At 53.2% G+C, this 19976-nt stretch overlaps 1 protein-coding gene across 1 annotated transcript; it reads right to left on the bottom strand.

The window, feature by feature from the left end:
* Positions 1-1103: 1103 nt before the first annotated feature.
* On the bottom strand, positions 1104-18395 carry C13H2orf70 (chromosome 13 C2orf70 homolog). Its single transcript, XM_025354621.1, has 4 exons — positions 18274-18395; positions 4430-4703; positions 2992-3104; positions 1104-1322 (listed from the first exon to the last, which is right to left on the bottom strand). The coding sequence occupies exons 1-4, from the start codon at positions 18345-18347 to the stop codon at positions 1178-1180; spliced, it is 606 nt and encodes a 201-aa protein (XP_025210406.1). The 5' UTR covers positions 18348-18395; the 3' UTR covers positions 1104-1177.
* Between the last annotated feature and the right edge of the window lie 1581 nt (positions 18396-19976).

Raw genomic sequence — 19976 nt, 5'->3', positions numbered from 1 at the left:
GTCCTGACTCACCTGTTCAAGGACAATAAGGGCCTTGTCGTTTAATGGAGTGCCCTTGATCAAATCCAAGAGGTGCTGGAATGTTGGAGAAGGTCCCCACCTTGGTCTGAGGTCCCCATCCCTGATCCTGTCCCTGAGGGGCTCTCACCCCCGTCCTGCCCCTGCCCCAGCAGGCAGGAGCCTCCTGGGAGGTAGGAAGCAGCAGCCTGGTGGGAGCGGATCCTCCAGACCCTCAAAGACCACCCCAGGCATGTGGCCTCAACATCCATACCCAGCATCCACTTCTGGCCTGGGGCCCCGAAACATAGGAATTCCTGGAAGAGTGGCCTGGTCCTAGGTCATTCCCTCCCATCCTCTTCTAGAAACAGCTTCAGGGGTAGATGCCGCATCCACCCATCCAAGCCAGCCTCGGCAGAATGCAGAAGGTGCCTGCTGCGCACAGCTTCTTCTCCCAGGCTCCACCCTCCACAGGCTCCTTCAGGATCCCAAGGTTTATGTCTTCCCTGCCCCTCAGTCTCCACATGGACCACAAGCAGGCTGTGTCATGGAAAAACCAGGACTTGGGAGTCAGAAAGACCTGAGTTCAAATTCTGACTGTGATACTTCCCAACTGTGTAAGCTTGGGCAACTTTCTCACCCTCACCCTCTCTGCGCCTCAGTGTCTTTATCAGTAAAGTGGGGATAATAACACTTCTTCCCTCACAAGTGATCGTGTGGACCAAACGATGCCAAGTCAGGGCTCCAATGAAAATTCCTTTCCAATCATACCCAGTACGATTATTCTGGGGCCACTTCCCCTTCATTCTTAGACCGGGGTAACTGGACTTCCTTGCTTATACCAGTAGAATCAGGTGGGAGGTCTCTGTACCTGAGTGGCCTGCCACTAAGGCTAGGGAACCCTACATTCCTCAGTTCAACTTGCCCCATCTTGGGGAGAAGGTAGCTGGACCTGTCAGGTAGCCGGACACCACTTTTGCTCGGCTTCAGTCCCTGGGACAGAGCTTTCCGCAGGCCCGTAGGACACAATGCTGTGTGACTTTCAGGGGGCATTTCCTGCTGTGGCCGAGTGTCCCTGGGATCCAGAGGAGAGGTGGGTAGGATGGTCACGGCTAAAGGTTTTATTCCAGGGAAGCCGGGCTGGTCTCCACCCAGGATCCCAGGCATCAGGAACCTGGTCTCATGCTCTGAACTCGAAGTAGCAGTCTCTCCTCTTCCGCTCTTGCGGGGAGACCCTCTTCCCTGACGGAAAGGTCTGGTAGGTCTTCAGGCTCTCGGGGGCTACTCTTAAAAGGTGCCACTTCTTCTTCGGGCACAGAGGAGGCCTAGGGGTGAGGATGGGACTGATGTTATGCAGTGTGCCAGGGAAAGAGGGTGATGCATGCCCACCCACAGCCCCATGTGCCAACTTTCCAGCTTATGCTGGCCTGCTGGCTACTCGTCAGCTTAACACCTGATAGGTCCCCCTGGACTTGGGGTGGGAATAACCTGTATTTACATAGTGGCACAGTGGTGAAGAGTGAGGGCACAGATGTCAGACAGACCTGGGATGGACTCTGGTTCCAACTCCTGCTAGAAGTGTGCATATTTAAGATTGGCTCAGTGGTGGTATCCCCCTCTTAGCATTGACTTGAGGAATAAATGCAGTAATGCATGTAAAGCTCTGGACAAGGAGTAATCACATAACAAATGTTCTAAGAAATGATGATGGTGCTGATGGAGGGGATTCCAGGAGGGAGGGGCTTGCCCCAGGCCCGTCACTGACCCTCTTCTCCCAACCACCTGGTTGGCCGTTTGCATTCAGTGTGAAACTGTCAGCAGCAGTGCAAGTGGTCAGGCAACTTGAAGAAGGAACAGAGTTGAGGTGTCCCGCTTTCCCCATGGTGATGGGGGTAGGGGCAGATCCTGGCCAGAGCTGTCTCAAGAGGATACCTGTCCACAGGAGAGTCCCACTCTACTCCAGGGACAGACTGACTCAGAGCCATCCCAAGATTAGAGAGAGCCCCCTGAGTCCTAGAGGTGGTGATGGGAGATGCTGCTTCCTTTCCAAGCTCTACCTCCAACCATCCAGGCCATGCAGCACAAGTTCCCCAGGTGATAAATGAACCTCGGGTTCCCTTTTTTGTAAAATGATCCTATCTTGCAGAAAGGAACTTTTGGATGCAGTGAAGCCTGTTTCTATAAAAACCATTAAACTTATGAAAACAGATGCTGCTTTATCAGTAAGGATGATGGTGAATCTCAGGACTCTGAGGCAAGCAGGAAGTGGTCGGTATGGAGCTAAATCCCAAGCTCTATCCACTGACCTTGCAGGCCAGGTACCACCCACCACCCTATCCCACCCCAGGACACCTTGTGCGAGTTAGTGATACCCCTGCCTGCGCTTCAGGAAGGAGAGAGCACAGAAACCACAGTACGCAGGTCATCTTTCAGGGCAGAGTGGGCCTTCCCTGGAGAAAGGAGCTCTCCTAGATAAAAGCAGTGAGGGGCAGGAGGCAAGGAACTTTCCTATTTTGTTAGATGGACAGAAAGTCCTTAGGAGAACATTTTCCAAATGTGGACGGGGCTGGGGTAAGATTCCTGCTCGGTGTAGTGCCCTCTATATCCACCAGAGGGCAGCAGCTCCTTACTGCTCTCTGCATGGGCGCCCGCGTTAGGACTAGTGTAGCTGCCAGGCTGCCTTTGCAGGCAGGGCATCAATCCGCAGATTCAGGCCCACTGAGCTTACGGAGTTTCTCCCAAATTCCCAGTGCATCTGGCCAGGAAAGCACTCTTCGTGATTCACCCATTCAGGCTACCAGCATCCCCCCTGAGGCTGCCAATGCCCTGACCCCCTTGCTCCGCAACCATCACTCTCTGCACCGCACATTTTAGGGCAAGATCCTCAACTCATTTCTCAGTCTGTGCGCTGTGCATGCCTGGCCGAGAGCAGGTGCCCCATGGGTGCGTTTGTTGACTGCGTGGATGAAGGGAGGGCAGGGACTCACAACTCACAGGACAGTGGGGAGGGGGTAGTGTTCCGGCTCCCTCACGGGCAGCACAAAGTAGGGGACTCGAGGCACCGTGCCTGTCTTGTCTTGATAGTACTTCCGATGCTGCTGGACTGCCTATGGTTCAATAAAGGAAGAGATGACAGGTTGTTAGTCTGCAGGACTGACCCCAGGCACCTGCAGTCCATGCCTTGCTGCACCTGGGCAGGGTTGGGGGCCACCTCTCCTAATGCCTCTGGAGGAGTCCCGGAGTTGCTGGGGTCCCAACTCAATTGCCAACCAGCTGGTTGTCCTCACTGAGCCTCAACTTCTCATCTGCCTAATGGGAATAATGACACCGACCAGACCAGCTTTGCTACAGAGCGTAAATGAAACAAGGGACCAGCTCGGACCAAATACAAAAACTCAGCCCTGCAGGCATACGCACACCTGCTGTGCACACAGGCACCATGTCTGCCTGGCCTGTGTTTGCTCCCTTCTCTCCTTCCGCCTGTATGGGGCATGTTCTGTTGAGCGCCAAGATGGAGGGAAAGGCTTTGGCAGACCCCCTGAGATGGTCACATATGCATCAGAGGCTGGTGGCATTGACCTCCTCCTCTCCCGAGGAAGTTGCCTTACTCATACAAGTTCTCTGCCCTGGGGCCAGGACATACCTTGTCCTTGCAATCAGGCTAGAGGGGGAGGCTTGCGAGAGAAGGTGATGGAGAGAGTAAGGTTTTGGGAACACAGGAGAGAATGAACCCGTATCCCTGCCAAGGGCATAAGGGCCAGCTCAGGCCCATGCACCTGTGGTCTCTGGGAATGTGTCTGAACCACATCCAGGGAGGCTTTACCAGCCCAAACAGCAGGACAAGAACAACAGGGGTATGGGTAGGTCCCCATCCTCGGGCTTACTCCCTGCAGGGCAGTCTCTTCCAGCCTGGGGCTAAAGGTGACTCGGAGCATGCCCCCAGGGGGGCTGCAGGGTAGGGAGGGGGTGAACAGGCTCTCAGATGCAAGTGGATAAAACACCGTGGGGCTGGATCTGGGGCAGGGGGCTCTAGTGGGGCCTTTGCTCGTGTTATTCATCTGGTGAGTGGATCTTAGACCTTTTACTCACCTCGAAAATATATGGCATTCCACAGATCCAAGAGACTCCAGGGGGAGGTAAGGGCAGGAGCATCCCTAGAGACCCCTAGCTGCACTGGCAGTGGGGGTGAGCAGGAATTGGAGATCCAGAAGCCCCAGGATGTGGGGAGAGATCAGGGGGGCAAAGTCCTAAGCCTCCCCACTCCCTTTAGCCAAACCCGCCATGCTCTCTGCTGGCTCAGGGGCTCTGAGAAAGGAAATCAAGACACTGTGGCAGGTACCAGGTCTCCCCCAGTCCCTGGCCATCACTTTCTTCCCGTGGTGGGGGCAGGTGGGCAGGAGGGGAGGCCACAGGGCAGCCCCGCACAGCTTACCTGGTAGAAGTTTGTGAGCTCTGTGGATCGGTGGCTATCCAGGTTGAAGCGAGTGTAGCTGGGCTTGTGCAGCCAGCGGTCCCGGGTGCTCGTGCGCTCCATCAGCAGGAGGTTGGGGTTGGTGGAGAAGATGGTGGGGAAGTGGCCGCCTTGGCTGAAAGGAGTGTGGCTCTTCTCCATGGCTGTGTTGCGGTGGTCCTGGAAGTACTTGAGGGTGGTGGTGCCGTAGGGAGCGCCGAAGGAGAAGGCCACAGTGGGGACGTGGCCTTGGTACCTGCCGATCGCGGAGGAGGTAGTGGAGCCACAGATCAATGAAGGGCCCCAGGTCTGTTCCAAGAGAGGCCCTTAAAAGTGGAGGGTGCGGTGGCTCATGTCTGTAATCCCAGCATGTTGGGAAGCTGAGGCAGGAAGAACACTTGAGCCCAGGAGTTCTGAGACCAGCCTGGGCAACACAGTGAGACTCTGTCTCTATATAAAAACATAATAATAATTAAGAAAAAAAAAAAAAGAAGAGGAAGAAGAAGGGTAGAGTCAGGAGAGCCTGGTAGCCATCTTTGGCCCTGAGAGGCTTCCCAAGGTGCACTGACCTGCTCAGGTCTTTGGGAAAGGCCAAGTCCAAGGGACTCTGGGCCTCTCCCTCCCCACAGAGGTCTTTCCTAGATGCTCCTCTCTCCAGACCAGGAGCTTACGCAGGGGCCAGAACACCAGATACACCCTGGTCAATGCTGTAGGCAAATCACTGCCCCTCCAGGGGCCCGCATTTACTTAGGCGATGGCCTGAAGATGCAAAGGCCTCCTCTGGCTCCCCCATTCTGCGGTTATCTCATGAAAGGGTAGGGGGAGTATGAGAAGTGAGTGGGGGCCCAATGAGTGAAAGGCGATGAGTGGGAGATGTGGTGTAGCAAGGCCTAGGCTCAGCATGCTGCAGCCTTGCTCCCGGCACAGCAGCCTTCCAATGCGCTCCTCAGGCAGCCTGGAGACCTGACCAAGGTGCTGGAGCTCTGAGCGCCTACAAGGAGTCTTCCACCCTCTGCGACCGAGGAAGTTCCATGAGAGGGACAGGAGATGGGCGAGCGGAGGCCTTGGTGACACAGGCACTCTAGAGACCCTTGGTCAAATGAGACTCGCTCCAAGAGCTAAAGACTTATTTTGACAAAGCAAGGGAGAGTCAGCAACACCCAGAGAGTGCGGGCGCCACATTCGCGGCCAATGCGGAAGCTTGGCGAGCAGCACGGCCCTGTGCCCCCCTGCACGCCTCACTCTCCGGGGTCTGACTTCTGCTCCATGAGGCCCTTGAAATCGCTCTTCCCAAGGCTGCCTGTGCTCTTGCTGCTGCAGGTCGGTGGACACGCTCTGTCTTGCTGGGCCTTCTGGTAACACAGGGCATGGCCCACCTCTCCCTTCCTGAAACACTGCTCTTGGTTTGGATGACACCTTTGCTCCTTTCTGTTGCTTTCACCGATATCTCTGACCACACCTTCATGAGCCTTCTCCTCTGCCCACCTCTTAAGCACTGGTGAACCTCCGGGGTCTGTCTTGTGTGATGGCAGCCATGCCATGGCCATAGCCACCTCCTGTGTGCAGATGACCCCAGTCCACAGCTCCAACCTGGGAGTTCTCTCCAAGCCTTAGGCTGCTATGTACAATTGCACACCAGACATCTCCCTTGGATGTCTCCCAGGCTTGATCTCCCACCCCCACCTTCCCTGACAGTCTGGTCCCATCTCTGTGAAAAGTAACCCCTAGCCGTCTAAGTCAGAAACTGACACATCCACCTCACCCACATCTAGTCAGTCACCAAGTCCGGTAGCTCCATCCGAGCCTACTGAGCCCAGCTGTGTGCCCTTGTACCTGGACTGTGGTCGTAACAACCTCACTGTTCTAACTGCACCAGACCCCTGCCCCTGCAATCCCTTCTGCACCAAACTGAACTTCAGTTCAGAGTCAGATCCTTGGCGTGGCATTCGAGGCCATCTGTGATCTGACCCTGGCCTAGCTCTCCAACCTCATCAGCTCCCCTATACCCCAGTCCTGCAGAATCACTGCAGCCATCTAGATACAACTCCGTCCCCCTACTCTCGCCTCTTCTGGGGTCTTTCCCTGTGCCTTGGGCCTCGGTCTCACCAACAGAATGGGCGCTGCCTGGAATTAGATAGCAACGCACGGTTTCCTTCTTTTTGTCTTCAGGAAAAAGGCAAGGAAGTGAAGCCGAGTGACTGCTGACAGGCCTGCCCACTGTAGGGAAGGTCACACAAAGTGAGTCCTTCCCTGGCTCCTGGTCCCACCGCCCTCAACAGCTCTGCCTTCCTGGGGTCTCCCAGCATCCGGCATTGGCTGGGCCAGAGCCGCGATGAGGCTGCAGAGGGGAGAGGCTCCACCCCAGCTGCACAGGCCCCCCTCCAGCCTCACTACTCACATCCCTGGATGCCACAGAGGCGCTGCCCTTGACACCGTGACCCTGGCAGTCTTGACTCTTCTCCACCCACCTCAGTGCCCTTCCTCCTCGGCCCCCTGAGTTCCCCACGGAGGCCAGGTCTCCTCCAGAACTGGGAAGACGGAGGAATTGGTGGGTGCCTTGCTGTCTCTCCAGTGAGGCTGGGTGGTCACCTTGGCCACTCCAGGAGACACAGTCCTCCTCCCAGCCTGGGTGCCACTCCTGGGTCTGGAGCTCCTGCTCTGGCTTCACCCAAGGCCTCACTGTCCCATCTGTCTCTCCCTATCTCTCTCAGCCTCTGCCCTTCTTCCATCATCTTTAATGTCCCCCTCCCTCTTGGCCTCTTCCCCTCTGCCTGTAAGCGGGCTTGAGCCGTGGTTCCTAGGTTGTAGATTTCTGCAGTGAGGGCTGGTGCCCGTTTATAGGCAGAGGGGAAGCAACCAAGAGAGGAGACGTTAAAGATGGTGAAGAGGAAGGCGGGATTGCAGATTCCCTCCTTCTGGAGCTCGCTAAGGAATACGCTGCACCTTCTGCCTGATTTCTCAACTCACACCCTTTCCTTGACCTCCCTCAGTCTGCCTTCAGACCCACCGCTGAAACGTGAACCTCTACATCTAAATTAAGGTCATGTTAGATCCTGCTGTTGCCAAATCCAATGTCCTTGGCTCACACTGTCCCGCTGCAACATTGGCACCGATGAAGAAACTTCTTTGGGAAAAAACCTAACCTGAGACATGCAAGCAAGTTCCTGAGAGCACTTTGTGCTGTAGATGAAGCTGAATCAAGATATAGATTCGATAAATTAAGACGTCAAAGACAAGCGATGGGGAGATGCAGTCTCCTGTATCCTGAGGGCTCCTCCCACGTGGAGGGGAGGTTCCTCCCACACCGGAACCATCTCCCAGCCCCACATGCTCTTGGGCACTGGAGGTGGAGGAACACCTGGCTGGTGAGTCACTGGGAAACTCTGGGCAGCCTGTGACCCGCCCCTCCCCTCCCTCCTCCTCCTCCTCGGAAGCAAGGAAGCCTGCTCCGCCCCTCTGAGCCTTAGGTTTTAGATGGACAGGCACTGCCCGTGGGGAGGAGGCTGGGCTCAGCGCAGTCCCACCTGTTTCATTCTGAGGCTGTGTTCACCCCATTCTCTAACAGCCACGTTCCTCTTTCATCTTCTTTCTCAAGTGGTTCAGAACTTAGGGAATGGAAGAGATGCTGGTCACCAGGTGCTGCCAACCCCAGCAAAAAGATGAAGCGATAGAATGAAAGGCAAAGGAGGATATCCACAGCATTCCGCAGGGAAAAGAACGCAACCCAAGAATACCACACCAGCCAGGCGGTCACGGGGGTACAAAGTCACCCTTTCCTAGCACGAAAGGGCTCAGCGACCAAAGCACTCACAAGCTCTTCTTGAAAGTCATGTTCAGTGACAAAATCCTGCCAACCAAGAGATGATTCAAAAGAAAAAGAAAAAAACCAACTCGGTAATGTAGAACCTCTGTTAGAGTGAGTGGTGGTGAGCTTCAAATCTATTTAAGTGCAGAACCAGGAATAGCAACTAGGTGAATGCTGGTTACAGAACAGAATGTAAATGTTATAAAACCTGTCAAAGTAAAACTAATTTAAGCAACCAAAATTAGGGGGTGGGTGGAGGGGAGATGGGGGTGCACTTACTAAGAATCTCTTTAAATCGGAGTCAACCCATGGCATCTAAAATTGAAACACGTCGTTAGAAAAAAGTACAACATAATGGCTGTAGCCCTTTGATGGTTTTTATCCTCTCTCTGTCTCCTATAGAGGGATCTTTTTGTACTAATATCTCTTGTGATGAATTAACACTTATCTCAAATCCACCTATTCTTCCATTTTGCTGCGGTTTCTTTCTCTTCAGTTAAGTTCTATTAAGATTCGATTTCATGCATTTCATTTTAAAATAGCAAATATGGTACGATTATATTTTTATAAAGTTGCTTTTGTCTGTTTTTATATCCATCCATCCATCCATCCATTCACTCCTCCATCTAGTCCTTTATCTGAATATACACATAAGGTCTATGGCCATACCACACTGAGCGTGCCCGATCTCTTCTGAATATACACGTAAAGAGAAACTCTGAATAAAATTCACCAAATGTTAACCCTGGATAATTCAGGGTGTTTGGATTTGGGGTGATTTGTTGCTTTCTTCTTTGTACACACATCATTTTTTAAAAACAGAGTCGAATGGCATGAAACATTAATTTATCAGGAACCTGCTGTGTGCTGGCAACACAGTAAGTGCTGGGAACACAAAGATCCATGGTGCCCAGCTTGCCTTCCCCGAGCCCAGTCCTTCTCCGACCCCAGTCCTTACTCGGTGTTTATTGACTCATGGGGTGCATGTGTCAGGGGCCGTGCTGAGCTGGCCTGGGTACAACCAGCTCCAACCCAAATGGGACCGCGGTCAAGGCTCTAGTGCTATCACCCACAAGGAGGGAAGGCCATTCCCAGGGTGGGTACTGGAGGAGCTCCATGATGAGTTTCCACTGGGGTGAGGCTTTGAGGAGAGCCCCGGGGCAGGGGGAGCCCCTGAGTCTGGCTCCTTTCCCAGGCGATGGTGTTGCTCCACGGTCATCTTCTCTTTTCAGGGACCCATTCCTTCTGGGAGATCTCGTCTATGTTAGACTTCCAGTGTGTCCCGTGTGTCAATGACAGCTAGATCTGGGTCTCCAGCCTCTACCATTCTGGCAATGGATCCATGTGTCTGGCTGCCCGCACAAGGCCGGGCCACCACACCACAGACCCAGCGCCACTGAAACTGCTCTTCCTCCAGTATACCCCTGCCCCCTCCAACCTCCACCTAAGCCAGAAACTCGATGGCCCTGTGTTCTCTCTTCTCCATCACCCTCCACATCTGACCTCTCTCTAAGTCCTGCTTAGGCCTCTCCTTAGCCACTGGCCTGTGGCCCTCGTCTGTCCCACTGCTACGAGCCTCCCTCATTGCTTGCCTGGACAATCTCCAGTCTCCTCCCTGGTCTCCTAGACCAAGCATCACCCCCTCCAGCCTGCTGTCCACACAACACCAGAGCCATCCTTCCTCTCCTCCATCACTTCCCTGTAGGTGCCCTGGGCCCCAGCAGCCTTACTTCCAGTCTCCAGGGCCTCACGTACTCTTCAGGCCTCTGGGCCTTTGCACGGAGTTCCTCTACCGGGGATGCATTTTCCCTCTTGCCCACCTGGGGATCTGTCACCCACTGCAAAGGATCCATGCCCCCTGCTGCCTCTCCTGACTGCATACCCTGTACCTAGCACTTGCCTCGCTGGGAGGACTGTCATCCTTAAGTCCACACTCAGACCCAAATGAACTTGTCTCTTCTGCTAATCCATGTTCTCCTTTATCCTTGGCACCTGGCACATGACAAGTGCTCAACAAATGTTCACTGGAGGAGACAGAATTCCAGAAACTCTGGGGGCACCATGCCCTGGAGTCCTGATTTAAGAGGAGTGTGGCTCTGATCAGCAGAGCACATGTTGGCATGAAGCATCCCGCCCACAGGGGTGTTGGGCTCCTCTGAAGAAAGGAGCCATAGAAAAATGATGTGTTCTCGTGATTCTTCTCTTCGCCCCCAAGCTCTCTGCCATACTCCTCCTCTGCTCCCTGCTTCTCCACCTTCTCTGAATGCCAAGATATTTGCATTCCAATAGAATAGAAGCCCTCTCCTCCGCAATCCTCCTGAGTTCTGCCTGGATTCTGTTCAGGGCTTGCTGCTCAGACAGGTGTGTGTGTGCGCACACACACTTGCATACATGTGTAGGTTCACATTCTTTAGCACTCAGTGGGCACATCTTGGCAAGCTAGGTCTGTGTCCCTTGTATGCACCTGCATTTGTGTTCTTTTGAGCATGCCCTGAGCTCCACAGTGGAGCCTTCTGCCATCCTGTTTGTGTTGATCTGTGGCAGGCCAAGGTAAGGAGGAACAGAGAGGAATGGCAAGTGTTATAACAGGGCATCGAGTGGTCCCAATGGCAGCATCTGCTGCATTGGTGCCACCACACCTCCCCTTAAACCCCTTCATCTGCCCCCATCCACCACCCTGTCCCTCCATCCATCTGTACACTACATAAGCCAGGAGACTGTGCCAAGCCGGGCCCCTGCGCAATGGTCACATGTGGATTCTAAGTCCCACTGTGGGTTACTGTGTGAAAAGGAGCAGTCCCTTCCCTGCCTCTTAATAGAACTGCTTGGCCCCACAGCCAACATTAAAACTAATTACCACGAGCCATCGGGGATCCCATGATCAGCCTTATTAACTGATTAACCAGCGACTATTTGGCATGTCCCCATTCCACAATGCATCCTGTCCTCCACAACACCTCCTACTGAGGACAGTTCTGATCAGATCCTTCCCCAGGAGCAAAATCCTTCAAGGGCTCCCCATTGCCTGTGACATCAAGCACAAGCAGGGCCAGGGGTCAGTCCCTGCGTGCCAGGGCCTCTGTGAGAGGTCTTTCCAGTCGCATCATCCTCTGTCAGATCCCAGCTTTCCCACTCCAGCCGAAGAGGCCATTTGCTGCTTTGAAAGAACACCCTTCTGACACCTCCACACCATCTTTTTTCTCAAGCCACATCCTTCATCCAGAAGGCTCTGTTCTCCTCGTTTCCCACATTGTGATCTTACCCATCCTTCGAGGTCCATCTTGAATGCCCTCTTTCCCATGGAGCCTCCATGACCCAGTCCATAGACCCTGCTTGTCCGCTCCGTGGAGCTGTCTTTGCCCTTTGCACGTCTCCTATGTCTCAGTTCATAATGTTTTTCTTTCTTTTTTTTTTGAGACTGAGTCTCACTGTCACCCAGGCTGGATGCAGTGGCACGATCCTCACTGCAACCTCCATCTCCCGGGTTCAAGCAATTCTCCTGCCTCAGCCTCCCAAGTAGCCTGGATTACAGGTGCCCACCACCATGCCCAGCTAATTTTTGTATTTTTAGTAGAGATGGGATTTCGCCATGTTGGCCAGGCTAGTCTTGAACTCCTGACCTCAGGTAATCCACCCTGCCTTGGCCACCCAAAGTTCTGGGATTATAGGCGTGAGCCACCACACTTGGCTTCAGTTCACATTTTTTCATATCACAATAATCTCAGCCACTGGAATATTCTTTCTGTATGAATTATAGGCTCTCTGGGGAGGGAGGGTTCTGTTGTACTCATACTGGCATGCTTGGCATTCCCTGCACCCAGTGGATGCTCTGTAAATATCTGTTGAATGGAATTGACAAATGGTGGCACATTTTAAATGGTTGGTCTTTCTTCTGGAGAGAAGGGGGATCCCTGTTGCAAAGCCCAAGTCTTCAGGAGTCACTGATCACTTGTTCTTAGGGGGCTTCCCAGTTCCTCAAGGTTGAGAGGCACCAGTTACCTATGAAATGTCCTTGAACAGCTCAGAGTTGAATTCCAGGAAAGAGATAGGGGCTGGCCTTGGGGCAGAGGTCCTGGGAAGGGGGTGGGGAATGACATGGCTTATGAATCCTCCAGAAGAGAAGATACTGCGGCAGAGAAAGGCAGGTGAGTGGCCAGAGGCCCCCTAAGTGTGTGAGGCCCTCTGAGACCAGGCTGCCTCCTGGGGGGATAGAGAGGGAAGCTCCCTGTGGGGACAGGGCCCAGAGGGAGAAGAATTGAGGGGCTGTAGAATTTACTTTCTGCTTCTGTATTTTGGGCTTGAATCTGGGACAATGATCTGTTCCCTCAGGTGGAAATGAGAACAGGACAACGAAAGTAGCACCTGCTGTGCCTTCAGTCAGACCTCTCAGCCTGGGGGCGGGGGTGTGCCAAGGAGAATGGCACAGGCTCCACACAAGGAGGCCCCTTCTTTCAAATACTTGAAAACAGGATCACACCTGCCAGTTTGTCAACAGTGGTCTGCATTGCAAGGGGCCATAGAAATTCTCAGACGAGTGTTCTTGTCCCTGGTTACATCTTAGAATTGCCTGGGAGGATTAAAAACTCCTGCAGCCCTAGCCCAGCCCAACCAATGACATCAGAATCTCTAGATGGGGCCTGAGCTCAGGTCATAGTTAAAGCTCCCCAGGAGATTCTAATACTAAAGAATGGGCAAAAGGGGTCCCCTACCTCTCCCTGGGCAGATGGCCTTTGTTTCATACCCCAAGATGCACTGGCCTGTTTGGAGGGCTGCTCCTCTGGTGCCAGGGCCTGGGTTGAAGTGGAAGGGGTTTTGGAAATGCAAATGCTTTGGGAACCCTCCCTTCCCAAGCCTGGCCTGACCTCTCTCCCTGAAGGGTAAGGCCCCAGGCCCCAGGAAGCTGGCAGGGTGTATTACTCTGTTCCCACACTGCTATAAAGAACTGCCTAAAACTGGGTAATTTATAAAGAAAAGAGGTTTGATGGACTAATAATAGTTCCGCAGGGCTGGGGAAGCCTCAGGAAACTTACAGTCATGGCAGAAAGGGAAGCAAACATGTCCTTGTTCACATGGCGACAGGAGAGAGAAATGGGTGCCCAACAAATGGGGAGCCCCTTATAAAACCATCCAATCTTGTGAGAAAATAACTCTCATGAGAACAGGATGGGGGAACTCCTCCTGGTCCCTCCTGTGATGTAGGGATTATGGAAACTACAATTCAAGATGAGATTTGGGTGGCAACACAGCCAAACCGTATCACAGGGGCAGGCAGTAGTGGGCTGCAGGCAGTAGTGGGCTGCAGGCAGTGCCTACTGGCTTCAAGGGAATCAACTTCTAAATTTTCAGGAATTTGTTAAGTCTGTTAATAAGCCAGTATTAAATATCAAATTATATTAAATTACAATTAAATATGTTCTATTAGGCCAGGCATGGTGGCTCCTATAATCCCAGCACTTTGGGAGGCTGAGGCAGGCAAATGGCTTGAGCCCAAGAGTTCGAGACCAGCCTGGGCAGCCCTGTCTCTACAAAAAATACAAAAATTAGCCAGGCATGGTGGTGCACACCTGTGGTCCCAGCTACTCAGGAGGCTGAGGTGGGAGGATCACTTGAGCCCAGAAGGTTAAGGCTATAGTGAGCTGTGATTGTGCCACTGCACTCAAGCCTGGGTGACAGAGTAAGGCTCTGTCTCAGAGGGAAGAAAAACACACTAAAACCAAACGAGATAAATAGTCAAAACTCCTCACTTCCTAATTATTTTACCACGTTACTATCACCTGTGTTTGAGGTTGTCATGTCCACCGTATCTGTGGGGTGGAAATATTATATAATGCTGCACAGCTGTGCATTCATCCCTCCCCAACTCTGCAATTAAGGACACTATGTTGATAGTTTGAAATCAGCTTTGGTGAGAGTATTTATACCACAGATATGGATGAATGTTACAAATCAAAGCAGTTTTGCTCCAGAGAACTGGTTGTTAAACATTTGCCAGTACACCACTGTGTGTGTTTGCTGTACAGGGATTCTAGGGATGGGGACACAACCACCTTTGTGAGACCACTCTCCTGACAATTGAGTGGAACACACTGATTTTAAGATCACAGGCCCCTGAGGTCTCCAAGGTCCAGCTCAGTGACAGGTGCGGGCACAACTGCCACCCCAGGCAGACAGAGAGAGGGGCTGGGAGCAAATCCTCCTTCCCTCACTCTTGGTGACAGCCACTGGGCAGGAGCTGTGGGCATGGGGCACAGGGGCAGTCTGGGCATGAATGAATGCATGGTGCAGGCCAGGGGTCTGCACTGAGAGCCGGGTGAGGTGTGGCCGGAAACAGAGAATGAGGAGTGGATGCCACCCAGATCCTGCAAGCAGGAAGCTTGGATCCTCACTGAGGCCAATCTCATCCCTTCAAACCCCTTCAGATCTCAGGGACTCTAACCCGAGAGCTCCTGCCCACTGCGGGAATAGCACCCAGGCCAGGCGCAGGCAGGCACTGCCTGTGGCAAAGTGCCTAGGAACTGTGTCCCCAGGAACAGCAAGGGACCAAATGGAGCGCCCTGGCCGGCGAGGCTGAAGACCAGCTTTGTTATTGTCTCGTGTTTCTTGGGGTTCCTGGAACCAGGTCTTGAACACAGTAGAGATCTAACGAATGATAACAGCTAACAATGACCAAATGCCAGGCTTTAGGCATGTTAACTAACTGAAACCTCTTCAAGCTGCACACCATGATCATCCCCATTGAACAGACAAGGTAGGTGAGGCAGAGAGGTAAATAACCTGCCCAGGGTAAGGAAGTGATGGAGCCAGGATTTGTACCAGGCAGGCTGGCTCCAGAGTCCATCTCTTACTGTCGACCCCATTCCCTCCCTGCTAAATGAGGGAGGCAGGTGAAATGCCACATGAGGGTTGGGGAGATATTGGGGTGAGTTGGGGTGTTGAAGTCACAAAGACGAGGCTCAGCAACTTGCTGAATGACTTGGGCAAGCTGCTCATTCCTTATCTGCGTTATTGTGATGATTTTTAAAAAGAAGAAGAAGTGAGCTGAGATTGTGCCACTGCACTCCAGCCTGGGCGACAGAGCGAGACTCTGTCTCAAAAAAAGAAAGAGAGAAAGAAAGAAAGAAGGAAGGAAGGAAGGAAGGAAGGAAGGGGAGAAAGAAAGAAAGAGAGAGACAGAGAAGGAAAGAAATAAAGAAAGAAGGAAGGAAAGAAGAAAGAAAGAAAGAAAGAAAGAAAGAAAGAAAGAAAGAAAGAAAGAAAGAAAGANGGAAGGAAGGAAGGAAGGAAGGAAGGAAGGAAGGAAGGAAGGAAGGAAGGAAAGAGGGAAGAAAGGCCAGGTGTGGTGGCTCATGCCTATAATCCCAGTTCTTTGGGAGGCCAAGGCGGGTGGATCATCTGAGGTCAGGAGTTTGAGACCAGCCTGGCCAATATGGCAAAACTCCGTCTGTACTGAAATACAAAAATTAGCTGGGCATAGTGGTGCGTGCCTGTAATCCCAGCTACTCGGGAGGCTGAGGCAGGGAGAATTGCTTGAACCCAGGAGGCAGAGGTTGCAGTGAGCCAAGATTGCGCCACTGCACTCAAGCCTGGGCAACAGAGCAAGACTCCATTTAAAAAAAAAAAAAAAAAGAAGAAGAAGTAAAAGAAGAAGGAGAAGGAGAAGAAGAAAATGTTGTAAAGGGCCCAGCACAGTGCCTGGCACATAGTTGGAGCTCAGACTTAGGAGATCACGGTGTTATTACAGGCGTTAGGGACCTGGCTCCAGCCCAGCACTTCCATCACCAGCGTGGGGCTCAGGCAAGTCCCCCCAGACCTCAGTGACCACATCTGGAACAGGAGGGGATGGGGCTACATGATCTCTGAGGTCCACACCAGCATGAATATTCTCTGCCTTTACAAATAAAGCAGGTAAGAGGGGGGTGATCTGAGTGTAAGAAGAGACTGGCTGCGCTTTAAAATCCTGTAATTAGTGTTTGAACAGACACACAAAAATAGTAATTATCCAAGTGTGGTCAGGAATCTTGGGTTCTTTCATTAATTTGACAGAATTGCCAATGAGGTAGCATTTGGAAACACAAAACGACTCAATTCATTCCTCACTGATGGGAATCTTTAAGGGGAACACATCCCTTCCAGAAAGATCCAGATGAGAAAGCAGCAGATACGGGGCTCAGCTGCTCAAACTAGCCCAGTCCAGGCTTGAAACCTCATTCATGATCCTCTTATCACCATTTCTAAATCAATCACAGGACAGGGCACTCAAGGGAACTGCCGAGAAGTGGCAGGAATAGGAAAGCACCCTGGGGACTGCCTCTGAAACCTGCAGCTCCCACCCCTTCCAAACAGAGTGGGGGAACTGCGGGGCAGGGTTTGCAGGAGCACCGGGCCTTGCCCCTCAGATGGGAAATGTCCGGGAGTCAGACAACAGAAAAGTTTCCAACTGGAGACTGTGGGAGGCTTAAGAAAAAAAGTCAATGTATAAAATCAAATCTTATGATAAACACCCAGAATGTGGTGTCAACACCACCATCCAAGGTGGCAAAAATGGATTTGAACTAAACCTTATGTGTTTACACCACACTAGGGCAGCCCCCCACTTGTTTGTCTTTGTCTTCCCAGCCTCCTAACATAACACCTGGTGTGTCCCAAGCACTGACCCACATGAATGCCTTAAATAAAGGAAAACAGGCAAATCCTAAGTCACCTGGCTTGGTTTCAGGAAACTACCATGATCTGGTATATCAGCTTTGTCTGATGGGAACCGGGTAGACATCTGAGCCTCTACACATCCTGCAGGCAGCAAGCTCTCTCCAGGGCCCAGAGAAAGGTCACATCCACAAATGGGCTGGGTTAAAACTACAGCACCAGCCCCTGGTTGCTACTTTCTCATGCAGCGTCCAGAAATGATTTGAATGTCACAGCATCTCAGTGTCCAGCTTATTCTGCTTCAAAACAATCCCAACTTCATACCAAATACACTTTTCTTCATTTTGCCATCTGTTCCGTTTGCAGGGGAGAGCATGCGGGCTTTTTCACCCATTTGGAGACCCTGCCTGTAGAACCCTCAAGACATTCATTTCCTTCATTCGTTCACTCTTTTTTTCAGATAAGGGATCTTAGGATCATTCATTCATTCTATACAGATTTGCTGATATTGTACAGGTTGCCTCTCAGAATCCAGTGCCTGTTCTCCACACCCATGCTGACTGGTAGGAGGGATAAAGACAGCCTTACACCCTGGGAGAGGCGGTCCAGAGTAGAAACATCAGACACTGTGGGAGAAAGAGCCAAAGAACAGGAGGGAACAGCCAGACTTGCATGTTAGATGTTTGGAGTCTGAAAATATCCAGAGAAAAGAAAGGTAGGTGTAACCTAGCATTTGAAAGTGCTAAACAGCAAGCCAGCACTCAGGGCAAGTGGCCAGGAAGCTTTCCAAGAAAAACTTCTGGGAGGATAAAGGGAGATCGGTGAAAGGACCGACCGCAAAGTCGGGCAGGTACTGCATGCATGACCCATTAACTACGGCTCTTGCGGCCTCGCCAGGCTCTTCCAACCCGCACCCACCCGATATCCTTCCCTCCTTCAACCAACAAGTACTGACCTTGCCCGAACGCTGGGAGCTGGCCCTGTGCCCGGGGCAGAGGGGCCTGCTTTTTCTTGTATTCTCTCTAAGCCTGCAGGCTGCCCGCCTGGGGCGTCTCCAAGCACTAAACCCCACGTGACTCCATCTCCTCCCTCTTCCCCGGCTGGGTCCACGGGAGGTCCCTTACCCCCTGCTGGCTGTGCCCCACTTGCCAGGGAGCGCCTTCCTGCGAAGGGGAATCTGGGGACACCCCCGCCCGTGCCCGCCCACTTCCTACTCTGAAACCACAAATCCCCGGGAATGCCCCCCGCCCCGTCGGGTGGAAAATCGGCTCCTCGGGGTTCCTTCAACCCCAGAGTCCGGGGGCAGAGGGCTGAGTTTCGACCACCGACGAGGGCGCTAGCGGAAGGGGGAGGGGAGGAGGCGCACCCGCGGCCTTACCCGGGCATGAGGCCAGGGGGCACGTAGGCGGCATTGAACTCGGTCAGTAGGGTGCCCGCGCTGCGGGAGGCCATGGTGGGTGCACGAGTGCAGCGAGCCTGGCGCTCCGCTCCGCCCCACGGTAAACAGCGGCGGGTCACCCGGCAACGGCCACGGCCACGGCGGCCCTCCTGGCAACGCCAGCTGGCCCCGCTGTCCTCGCGTTCCGGGACACTGCGCCCTTCTGGCGGCCGTCTCCCGGAGCAGCCCCACAGGGCGTGCACAGAAGGCACCTCCCATTTCCGCGAGCTCTGCTGGGTGACCCCTGTCACTCTCCCCTGCGCATCGGGGCTCTCTGCCTTGCTGCCTGCGGGATGTGCAGAGGCTCGGATGCGGGACAGAGGCAGAAAATCGCTGTAGAGGCCTCGCAGGATCCGTCTTGCGGTGACCCGGCTTGGAACGCGACCCTACCACAAAGGACAGGCCAGGTCCTGACTTTGGAGGCCACGCGCAAAGCAGCTGCCCCACCGTGGCTCAGGCCCAGAAACCTGAGTAGCCGAAGGTTCCCCAGGAGCTATGTCTCTTCAAGGCTTCCCCTGCACCCCAGCTCTATGGGGGTTCCAGGAAGGGGCTTTGCAGTGGGCCGCGCTGGGCGTGGTTGCCTAGGACGCTGTGCATAATTGTGTGTGTGTATGTGTGTGTGTGTGTACACGCGTGCGTGCGTGCGTGTGTGCGCGCGGGTTGCGAAGAGGGGCATTTTTCATGTTTCTCCTTAATCTCTAGCTGGTGGCTACCTTCTCACCTCATCATACCCTCAAACTACTCCATAAAAGGAGTTTTGTTGGTAAGGGGCAAAAAGAAAATCATAGAACGTCTGGGTGTGTGATTTACATCTGTCCCCAATGCTGCCGTTCATTTTGGGGATGGCATCTGCAGGGGTGGCGCTTGCCGCAGAGAGCAGGCCTCCTGAAGGCCCACCCCCTTGTGTAATCCTGCCTCCCTCCCTGGGACTGCTTCACCCGGGTTTCTCTAGGGACCCTCACACCAGCCTTGGTGCCTAGGGCAGGGCCAGGGCCTTTGGGTTTTTCATAAGGCGTGAGGGTATGGGGACAGCTTCCATGGTGCCAGGCTCTTGGTGACTCGGGTGGCGACCCTGCCACCCCAGCTCCCTCTGCAGCAGTCCTGGTGTCATGAAGAAGCCTGGCAGTTCCCCCTTCATCTCTGGATCTTGCTTCTTCCCTTCAGATGCCAGATGGAGAGCAGTGCTCCCTTCACACTTCGGTTCTGTAAATGGCAGTGGATGAAGACCACAGACACTACTGGGTTCACAGGAGGCTGCCACCAGGATTCTCCAAAGACTCCCTCTGGCAAATGCCAGTGAAATGGAGGGGAGCCACATGCTTCCCAGAGGCTCAAGAAGCAGAAACACTGAGGCCTGGTGGGAAAGGGAAAGCTGTAGGCAAAGGAATGGCTGCAAACAAACTGGGTGGAAGGAAACTCCATCCATCCTTCAGAATGTAGTCATGTCTGTATTTTTCTCGATTCTCATTGGGGAACATGTTCTACAATAAGGAAAACATGAGTCAAACCCCCAGCCCTGGTGAGGTTGACCACCTACTCCCTCCCCCATTCAGGGCTGCCCAACCAGTCCTGCTGGTAAATCCACCACCCTGCCTTCCACCTGCCTGTGTTCTGGTCCGTCTGTCTCGTCTGATTGGGATCTT

This window comes from Theropithecus gelada, chromosome 13 (genome assembly GCF_003255815.1).
Source record: "Theropithecus gelada isolate Dixy chromosome 13, Tgel_1.0, whole genome shotgun sequence".
Taxonomy (NCBI): Eukaryota; Metazoa; Chordata; class Mammalia; order Primates; family Cercopithecidae; genus Theropithecus; species Theropithecus gelada.
This window is presented reverse-complemented; position numbering and strand designations above follow the sequence as displayed.

What these genes read in the sequence shown, in the direction of transcription:
- C13H2orf70 (XM_025354621.1), bottom strand. Translation starts at nt 18,347, where the DNA reads ATGGCCTCCCGCAGCGCGGGCACCCTACTGACCGAGTTCAATGCCGCC. An exon ending in AGCTCACAAACTTCTACCAG is followed by an intron (nt 3,105 to 4,429) that starts GTAAGCTGTGCG and finishes ATTGAACCATAG; the next exon opens with GCAGTCCAGCAGCATCGGAA. An exon ending in TACCCCCTCCCCACTGTCCT is followed by an intron (nt 1,323 to 2,991) that starts GTGAGTTGTGAG and finishes CCTCACCCCTAG; the next exon opens with GCCTCCTCTGTGCCCGAAGA.